The following is a 10,886-nucleotide window of genomic DNA, read 5'->3' on the forward strand; positions in this document are numbered from 1 at the left end:
TGAGGTCGGATTCGGATTCAGCGCAGCAAAAACCTTCGGGTATACTAGGTCTGGTCTCTGGTTCCGGACCTTTGTCAAATTTTGTCGGCCTGTGTAATTTTCGAAATGAATAAAAGCTCTGGATTTAAAGAGGGTATTTTTCAAAAAGAATTAAAATTTCAGATATGAAGAGGGAATTTTCAACTGTAACTAATTCTGAGCTGGAATTAGAATTTAAAATTGCTAAAAATGGTATAATTTTGAAATTTTTGAAATTCATTGATTGATTCTTCAATTTTAAACATTGAAAATGATAACTTGTATTTATATTTCTGGAACTGAATCTGAATTTTTGAACCCTGCAATTTATAAAAGTTTAATTTTATGAATTTGGCAGTTTAACAACTTCAAAAAATTTCATTTGAAAACTGTTACTAGCTTCCATTTTACAGTTTTAAATTATTGAGAATTTAAATAAAAAATTGATGAATGAAATAACTTTTAAACTTGAATTTCCGAAGTTTAAAATTTAAGAGTTTTACTTTGAGTCATGAAACAATTTTTAGATTTTTTGTTTGATTTTTTCAATTTCATTGACTGTGAAAAATGTTTGCGAAACGAGAAAAACTGTGAAATGACCGGAAATTTTTTTCTTTTAATAAAACGGCCACCCAGCAGTAGAAAACTACAACCAATCACATGAATTTTCTACTAATGAAGATTTAGAAAGTATTTCGCATTTATATGTGTGAAGACGTATATTAAATCAAAGAATCTGTCTGCACATATTACGTTTTGACACACATTACATATTATATTATCAAAACTATTAATAATTCTTTGACAACTAAATTCTGGCCTCATTTTTCGAGCTACGCACGAATTGTTGACCATGTGCAGTCACAGAATGAACACGTGGATGCTGAAGCCAGATCCGTTTATCTCCATCGGTAATTATCCCCAGGGGAATCTCGCTCTGGTGGCTTATCATGTGTTATCATTCAATTTCTACGTAGCAGCTTATTCGTGCTGCCTTCTTTTTTCCTTATTATTTTTATTCTCATTTTGATGCTTTTTAAAATTTTTAGTTTATGGCCATGTATGGCGTGATTCGAAAATTATTTTCTGATTTAAACAATTTAAATTACACTTCTCCGGCAGACAACGAAGATTAGACTGTATTTAATTACTTCTCTGTTCGCGAGAAATTTGTTTTACATAACGAACATGCCTTCGTGATAATTACATTTTTGCAAGATTGGCAGTTATAACATTAATTGAATTGATGACAGTTAGAGATGACCTTGGAGAATCTTTAAAAGACAGTTGCTTCATTTTTTACATCCTGCTCTCTTGTAAGAAATCAGATATTTTTATTGCAAATTTAAAAACGTGCAGATGATAGCAGGGATCACAGTCACTCTCCTCTTTTGCCCCCCTTTCGCCTCTTTTTCCAAAAATCCTCTCTGATCCCTATATTTGAGAATTTATTCTACTCCCTCCACTCATTTTTCTGAAGCTCCAATGACTTTTTCAAAAACAATAATAAACTCACGAATGATAAGAAACAAACAAACTTTTGTGAATATGATTACGTGGCTGTTTTTAGTTTGTTCTTTTGCATTTATTAAAATTTTTTAAATGTCAATTTCGGAATGAGGAATTTCAATTCTAAAAATTTGTTTTTAAAATAGAAACTTTGAATTGTAAATTAACTGACACTTTGAATTGTAAATTTACTGATACTGATGAAAGAGGAAAATTTAATTCTAAATATTTTTAACTATTGGGACATAAATCTATTCTTAAAATGTTGCTATCACCCTATAATTTGTAAAAAAATTTATACTTCCATATATATGAGCAAAATAAAATTATGGGCAAAAACTTAGACTTAGCTTAATTCACAATATACATAGCCGGTACCGATAACAAAACTATTACCGGCACGAACAATAACATTTCTGGAAAAATTAAAAATGACTTAAATTTTATTCTCGGTTTTATTTCAATACATTAATTTAAGCTTGGAAGATTTTTAAACGATTTTTTTAATTTTTACAGGATTTAAAAAATACTAGTAAAACCTTAAATTATTTCAAAAAATATTTCAAAGTTTAAGAATTTTTAAAAAAATTAAAAAATGATTTAAAATTTGAAAAGGTTTCAATATATTTAAAAAATGTAGGTTCTTTAAGATTTTGAAATAATATTTTGAATTGTTTCCTAAGATTTCAGGAAAGATTTCAGTTGATTTTGTTTATTGATAAATTAATTGTAAGGAAATATTCAAAAATGTTTTAAATCATATCAAATGATTTCTTTTTTAGTTTAGACTTTAATAAAAAAATCTAAAATAATTTAAAATTTGAGAAAATATATATTAAAAATGATTCTTTTTACAAAGATTTTACAAAGTTTTGAAAGGATAAAAAAGTAATTTCTATCTTGAAATAAATTCAATAATTGTTCCAAAATGTAGGCTTTTGAAGATTTGCAACAAAAAACTTAGAAACTTCTTACAAATACTGGAAAGTTTCAAGAATGTAAAACTCTTTTTTAAGACTTGTGGGTAAATTTGAATTCTTTTTTTACTTTACGAGAGTTATTTTAAAGCTATATTTATAGAGATTTTAAAACATTCCACAAGATTTCCAAAAACGTAAAAAAAGAATCTGAATGATTTTCCGAATCTTTTTTTTTTATTTCGCAGAAATTTTTCAAAATTTAGGAAAAATTTGAACAATTTAAAAATAATTTTATAATTGGAAAAAAATGAAAAAATACTTTGAAAACATAAAAAAGCAACTAAAAAAGTGTAGATTTTTGAAAATTGTGAAATCAAATCTTGAAGCTTATTATGGATCTTTAAAAATATTTTTAAGATTATTCCAAAATTTCGGCAAAGAATGTAGAAGATGTCAAAGTTAAAATTTTTAATTTTGCAAAAATATAAAATTTGAGAAAAATTTTATTCGAAAAAAAAATTAATATTTTTGAAGATTTCGAACACAAAAATTTAGAAGTTTTTAAGGAATTTTGAAAGGTTTCAAGAAAATAAAAAAATGTTCGGAAGTTTTCTCGACAAATTTTGCATGATTTTTTTTCTACAACGTTTGTTTAAAAAGATTTAAAAAGATTTCCAAAGAATTAAAAGAAAATTGTAGGCTAATTTGAAATAACATCTAATAATAATTTTTAAAGGCATTTAGAAGTTTTTAAAATAATCCAAAAACATTGCAAAATTTCAAACAACTGCAAACACAAAAAAATCTTTTTTATTTTCCTGGAAATAGTCCAAGAATCAAAATTTTAAAACATAATTTTAAAACATAATTTTAAAAGAATATTAAAAAAGTTTGTAAAACATTAAAAAAGATTTTTAAATTTGTAAAACATAAGTCTGGAAGATTCAAAAACAATGTTAGAAAGAATTCGAGATAGTTTAAAAGATATTTATGAATTTTTTGAATTTTAAAGAGATGAAAAATATATAAAGACTTGAAAAGGTTTCCGAGCATTTAGAAAATATTTCAATTTTTTCTTCCAATCTCTGTTTTTGATTTAAAATTAAGATCTTTTGAAACATAAGAATTTTTAACAAAGAGGTTAATTTACAACTATTTCCTTAAATTTTGTACAAAATATTGTTGAATTTTCAAATCAAAGAGATTCATTTTCATTTAAAAATAGAAATGTTAAATTAACAATTAAATAGTTATATTTTCAGTTTAAAAAAGTGGTTAGATTTTCCACTCTAAAGATGAATTTTTAAATAACATTTTGAATCTTTAGAAAAAAATTTATTTTTAACAAAGTAGTTCAACTTTCAACTTGACTTTTAACCAGGTAGTTGAACTGTTAAACAAAAAGTTGAATTCTAAAGAAAAATGGTAATTGATGTTATTTTTACCAAAACAGATTTTAATTTAAGTCAAAAACAGGCAAATGCAATTTTAAAAAAAGCGAATATTCAATGAAATAGTTCAAGTTTGAACCAAAGAGATGAAGTTCCTACAAAAAAGATTAATTTTTAACTGAAAACATTAATTTTATAATAAAAAACACGAATTTTCAACAGAATATATTATAATTTTCAACTAAAAAAATTAAATTTAAACAAATAGTTTAATCTTAACTAAAAAATTTAATTTTTTAACCAAAAAAGAAAAGAATTTTTCACGAAATATTACAATTTTAAAAAGATAATTTTTAAGAAAGTATTACAATTTTCAACCCATATGTTGAATGTTTGACCGAAAAAGATGTGTTTTTAATAAAATATTGAAGTATTAACAAAATATTTAAATTTTTAATCAATTAGTAGAATTGTCAGTGAAAACAAAAATTTAAATGAAAAATCGATGAAAAGGGGACATGTTTGGAAGACAGGACAAATAATCATGTACTCTTTAAAAAGGGGGAAAAGGGGGAATACTGAAAAGTGTGTGAAGTCTGAAATATTAAATTTTCAAAATTTTAAAGTTATTATTGAACTCTACTAATTATTGTGCTAAAAGGTATCTAAGTTCGTAGCGTTGCTTTCACTGGACTCCCCCCCCCCCTTTTATTAACCAAGTTTTTGGTATGACCCCCTCCCCATTTCAAATTGGTGACGAAGTTTATAGAGATAGACGATCCCTAAAGTAGTAAATTGTTGGGGGGGGGGATGTCTAGTAGGTGGTGCGCGGGGGTAAGGTGCAGAAACGACGTTTGGGGAGGGGAAGTAGGGGAGTAGTGACGGGAAAGTATGGGAGGGAGAGGGCATGGAAGAATTAATTCAGGCCTGTCCAGCACAGCGCGGAGATATTTCCTTAAAGTCCAGATGTTGCATTTCCACCACCACTTCTCTCTGCTCACTCGAGTGAGCCCGGGTGGTGAAGAGTAGAGGTGGAGAACTTACATCTCCGGTTTGAATCGATTCGATCAAAATTCCTGGAATTTCATCATCTCTTTTTAAATGGATACAAATTTCACCTTTTTTTTTAACTTTTCCTCTGCTGTCTAGAATTTAAGTGCTATTTATAAACTATTTATAACTGCCTATTTATAAAGAAATCTAGAAAATAGACGAGCTGCTTTAGAAAGTTGTACTAAAAATAAATTAATGAAGACTTCATTTGAACTTCAAAGTTAAAATTTTTCATCAAAGATAACGAAAATTGGGTAATTTTGAATGAATGAAGAGTTATTGTGTTGCTTCGATTATTTTCTCCACATTTCTCTCTTATTTTCAGATTTGCACGAGCATCAATAATAATGTCTGAGACTCTCACATTACTGTATTGTGTTTCTCGGATCGCGTCGCTGCAAAATGAGAAATTGTGCTGTCAGTGGGGATTTAAATTCTGAAATAAGCACGATTGTCTTCTGATTGCATTGTGTCGATCTTATCTCTATAACGATGCACGTGTCGTGCCTGATGCCTCAGATAGAATTATTATGGTGTAATATTTAATTACAAAAGCATCCCAAATGCAATAAGCAATCGTACATGTAATAAATAACGACTCGCAGATTCTCGTATTCATTTTTAAAGAGCGAAAGGTTTTTATTAAAAATGCAGTCCCCTACTCTCCTTTTTTTACATATTTTTTCTTTTCAGCGGCAAAAGTCAGGGAAATTCTCTTAAAGGTTAAACTTTTAACCGAGCAGTTTAATTTTAAACTAAAATAGATGAATTGTTAAAGATTTTTATTTTGCATAAAAAACACTGATGAATTAAACAAAAATAGAAAAATTTATAATAAAAACTTGAATCGTCAAGCAAAACAGATTAATCTTTAACTAAACAATTTTAAGCAAAAAATGTAATTGTGGATATACCAAGAAAAAAAAGTTTTCAATAAAAAATAAACGACAGTTCGAATTAAAAAAAAAAGTCATCAATTTTGAACCAAATATTTACATTTTCAACCAAATTGTTGAATTCTTGAGGTGATACTTTAAATTTTCTACAAAGCATTTTGATTTAAAATTAAGATAGTTGCACTTTCATCAAAGAAGATTGATTTTCTACCAGAAAAGACGAATTTTCAACAAAATTCTTAAATTTTTTACCAAATAGTTTATTTTCAAACAAGAAGATTAATTTTCTACAAAAGAAGAAGAATTTTCAGCAAATTATATAAATTTTCTACTAAACGCGTTGCACAATATATTTGTAACTAAATATTTGAATTTCTAAACAAAAAAGATCAATTTTTCAATTAGGAGACTTTGATCTTCGTTTTAGAGAATTATTTTGAATAAAAAACATTAATTTTCTATAAGACTGTTACATTTTGACCCTGGGGATATGAATTCTTAGTAATAAAGTTTATTTACAATAAAAATGTAATAGTTGATATTTCAAGAAAAAAGGTGCTAATTAAAAATAAAAAACAGTTGGAATTTTTATCAAAATACATAAATTTCTCGTCAAACAGTTCAATTAAAATTTTCAACCAAAGAAGATGAATTTGCTAACAAAAAATGTATTAGTTGACATTTTAACGCAGAAAAAAATTTTTGTCTCACATAAAAAACGAATAAATTGAACTAAAAAAAAGGAACAGTAAATTCCTCTTTTTGGATGAAAAATTAATCTTTTTTTGTTGACTTTTAAACTTTATTTTAAAATATTTAATTATTTACTTGGAAATGCAACTGTTTGTGTTTGAAGTTAAATAAATTTTTAATTCGATTGTTTGGTTGAAAACTCATCTTTGTAGATAGGAAAGTAATATTTTTTCGTTGAATCAAAGAAATAAATTTGATGTTTGATTCTGAATTTTTTTTCTGTTTATACAATAAAAGATCCTTGGATGTTCTTTAAATATTAATGTTCAAGGAAATAAAAAAACAATTTCGGAAAAATTAGGGAAAAGTAAAAAATTATCCTCACTTTCCTTTCTATAATTTTAGGTAATAGATACTATAAAATAAATTTTTTTGTAACAATATTAGTTTGATACATTTTAGTTTAAACATTGGTGAAACAAAAAAATATAGCGCTTCTGTTTATTTTTAGACTAATAAAATCTGTTGTTTTTATTTGTTTCAGGTGAGTCTTCTGCTATCGCTCTTGGTAAGAACAAATTTTTTATTACAATTTATTTTGGTTAAGAAATATTCAAATTAAATATAGGAAATCTGTATTATCATTGGGATGGTAAATTGGCCATCCGAACGAGATACTTATCACACTGCGGGAAAATACATATCTACACTGTCGATCTAAGATATCCCTAAAATTCAAAATTTGACTTTTTTCTAAAATTTTTGTAATTAAAATCCCCATTTTATGAGCCTGCAATGCCCCCGAAAAATTGAGCTTTATATAACCTTTTACCGAATATTGTCAGCAGGTAAAATTTAATACTTTCCAAAAGCACCACACTGACACGTAAATATTTCACAAAGGACCTCTAAATAACACATAATGTATTTTCCGACCATATCGTTGGGAAAAATAATGAGATCAGCCGTACCAGATTATGAAGCACAGCCCAAGCGGATAAATATCGTACATCACTCATATTGTTACGCGCCTCTTTTCATTGTGGAGCTCAATGTTTTACAACTTGTGTCGTACTTTTTAAAATTTATTTTACTTTTTTCACTCGTTTTACTACTATACCAATTAGCTATTCTGTTCTAATTCAGATTTAAATACAGTGAAACCTCGATTGTATGCCGGTTTTTAAAACTAACGACCATAAATCCAGAGTCTTGGATCTATTTTGTCGCTCAAATTGCACTCCTTTTTCCCATATTCGTGGCGCAGCTCAATCCTCAGAAGTCCTAAACCCAGGTGACTTCAATCCAATATCAACTGTAGTAAAATTCACCTTAATGTTAGAAAGGTTTCCACGTGAAAAGAAGTATGTTGCGCTGCGAGTGATGTACGATATTTAAATTCTAAGTCGGAATTTTATGAGACAGCAGTGCCTTCTGAAAAGTAACTCGTGAAAACATAGAACTAACGTGGCAGTCATCTACTTAGGGGGGGGGGGGTGTCAAAAATCACTAAAAACAGCGTCACGTGATGTGTGAGCGCTTCCTGAATAGTTGCTAATCTGCTGGTTTGTGTATAGGGAAAGGTGTGAGAAGCTACAAGACAAAAGACAAATGTTTAACTCGGATCACCACCAATAAACAAAGCAAGCAAACAGCTAGTAACCGTTTAAGTACGGGGCAAACATTTACATAATATTATCGGCTTGTCACAGAGGAAGAGGGTTAAACAGACGAGGCCGTGGATGTTTAGTTATGCAGAACCTACAATTTACGAAACAAACCAGTTGAGTAAAGGGGGAAGCTTGAGCTTGAGCTTGAGCTCAAGCGTCGAGAGGGTTGAGGGTGATCCAACGTCAGCCTAATGTGCAACGATTATACGCATCGTGAGCAGTTCATGCACGCGACGAATACATCATAAAAGACAGGCCGACGGCATACGGACAGCAGGTGATTTAAAAATTTCACTCGCAATTACTGCTATTAGGAATATCACAATTGCCAATCGAAAATTCCACTTTCTTGGCTGAATTGAAATATTTTTAATTTAAAAACTAAAATCTTTGTTTTAAAATATAGATTATTATATCTTTCTTTCAGAATTCATTTTGTTTGGCTGAACATTAATTTTTTAACTGAAAATGTAACTGTCCTTTTTTTGGATGAAAATGGTTAGTTATTATTGAAAATTGATCTATTTCGTCGAAAATTCAACTATTTGCTTAAAAATTCATTTATTTTGTTGAAAATTCATTTTCTCGGTTGAAGATTCAATACATTTGTTGTAAATTCATTTCTTAAGTTGCAAATTGTACTTCAAATTAACTTTTTGATCGAAAATTCAAAAGTTTCTTAAAAATTTGTGATTTTTTATTGAACTTTATCTTTTATGGTCGAGAAGTCATCATTCTTCTTTAAGAATAAACTACAAATTTATGCGTTTGCAAATTAAAATATTTGGTTGAAAATTGGTCTTCTTTGGTAGAAAATTAATCTTCTGGATTAAAAATTGAACGATTTGGTTTGAAGTTTAAATACTTTACTAAAAAAAACATTTTATTCTTAGATGATCTATCTATTTGGTTAAAAATTTTAATCTTTTGTTGAAAAGTCTTTTTTTTTAAATTAATTTTTTTAACTGATGAAACTGTTCGATTTGTGATTAAAAGCTGATCGTTTTTAGTTTGAATTTGAACCGTTCGTTTGTAAATTCCACCTTTTGGTTCAAATTCACTTTTTTGTTAAAAAAATCATATTTCACTATTGAAAATTCATTTATTTGAATAAAAAGTCATTTATTTGTATGAAAATCCATTTTCTTGATTAACGATTCAGTACTTTAGTTTAAAATTGAATTCCTAAGTTACAAATTAAACTATTTGTTTGAAATTTAAATATTTTTGTTTAAAATTGAACTGTCTTCTAAAAAATCCTACGTTTTTGCTTTAAAATGTTGAACTATTTTCTAAAAAATGCATGTATTTTATTGAAAATTCATCTATTTGGATAGAAAATTAATATTGTTTATTAAAAATTCAACGTTTTTGTTAAAGATTTAACTAATTTGTTCAAAAATCATATTTTTTAAATAAAAAATTCAACTATCTGTTTGAAAAATTCTTATTTGGTTGAAAATTCATTTTCTTGGTCGATGAATTATTAATTTAGTTAAAAATTAATTTTTTATACGAATTTCGTTAAAAATTTGTGTCTCTTTAGGTTGAGAATTTATTTTTTCTAGTGAAAATTTAACTGTTCTATTTTTGGTTGAAAACTTATATTTTTAAATAAAAAGTTCATATATTTTGTTAAAAATTCGTCTTTATTGGTAGAAAATTAATCTTCTTGATTGAAAATTCAACTGAAAATATAATTTTTGGTCAAAAATGAACTTTTTTGTTGAAAATTGAAGTATATTCTTCGAAATCAATTTTTTCTGAAAATTAATTTTCCCAACTGAAAATTGAACTATACCATTTTTAGCTGAAAGTGGATAGTTTTTTGTTGAAAATTTAACGAATTAATTTTTCGTCTTCTCTGGTTGGAATCTAATTAGATGAAAGATGGTCAATTTTGTTAATAATTTTTTTTTAAATAACTTTATTGATAGTTTTAAGTGGTAAATTCATGTATTCTCTTGAAAATAGGTATTTTTACTATGGAAATTCATCTATTTTTGTAGAAACTTTGTTCTTTTTCGGTCAAAAATTTAACTTTTTGGTTAAAACCTGAACTGTTTTGTTCAAAATTTAATCACTTTGCTTAATTTGTTTAATTAATTGTTTTTAACATAAAATCAAACTGCTGGGTTTGAAGTGGAACTGCTTTCTTAAAAACTCATTTTATTACATAGTTGAAGATTCTGCTTCTTGGTTGAAAATTTATCTCCTTTTGTTAAAACTATAATTATTTTATTGAAAAGTTATCTTTATAGTAGAAAATTGATCTTTCCGTTTACAATAGTTTTTGATTCTATAAATAATAACACATATTTTCTTCTAATTTAACATAAATTAAAGTAAATTTTTTAAACAATGCATTTCTTACGAATCAGGATCGCGAATTATCAGCCTGCTTAAGATAAAAATTACACTTAAGTACGTGTCTTGCATTTATGTCAAACAAAGCCATTTCCTGTTAAGTCGTAAATTTTGCATATTGAGAAGTTAGAATTGTCGTTCTTCATGCTTTATCGATTGTTTACAATCTATGCTAAAAGAATTTTCTTTGGATGAAATTCAAGACAAGAGTAATAAAACCAAATTTGAAATTAATATATAAAAAGGGGGAAGGTCGGTAAGGCCGGTTTCAAGGTCATGACCTTGAACCTGACGCGATAAAGGTCAGCGGACACCAGGTTCGTAATCAGCGACCCCAAAAACCTATAACATATTTTTTTTAAATTTTTT

General features: G+C 27.2%; 1 protein-coding gene across 4 annotated transcripts in view; it reads left to right on the forward strand.

The window, feature by feature from the left end:
• Positions 1–10,886, forward strand: part of LOC117176938 (myelin regulatory factor-like protein) — a 277,814-nt gene that overhangs the window by 92,582 nt on the left and 174,346 nt on the right. For 3 of the 4 annotated variants that reach the window (XR_004467639.1, XM_033367340.1, XM_033367341.1), the window contains exon 2: positions 7,025–7,048. The exons of the other annotated variant lie outside the window; for it this stretch is intronic. Coding sequence is in view for 2 of the 3 variants with exons in the window: in XM_033367340.1 (XP_033223231.1) it covers positions 7,025–7,048 (24 nt within the window). In the remaining variant the exon portion in view is untranslated. The remainder of the gene's footprint in view (positions 1–7,024; positions 7,049–10,886) is intronic. 4 annotated transcript variants of the gene reach the window in all.

This window comes from Belonocnema kinseyi, chromosome 7 (genome assembly GCF_010883055.1).
Source record: "Belonocnema kinseyi isolate 2016_QV_RU_SX_M_011 chromosome 7, B_treatae_v1, whole genome shotgun sequence".
In the NCBI taxonomy this organism is placed as follows: Eukaryota; Metazoa; Arthropoda; class Insecta; order Hymenoptera; family Cynipidae; genus Belonocnema; species Belonocnema kinseyi.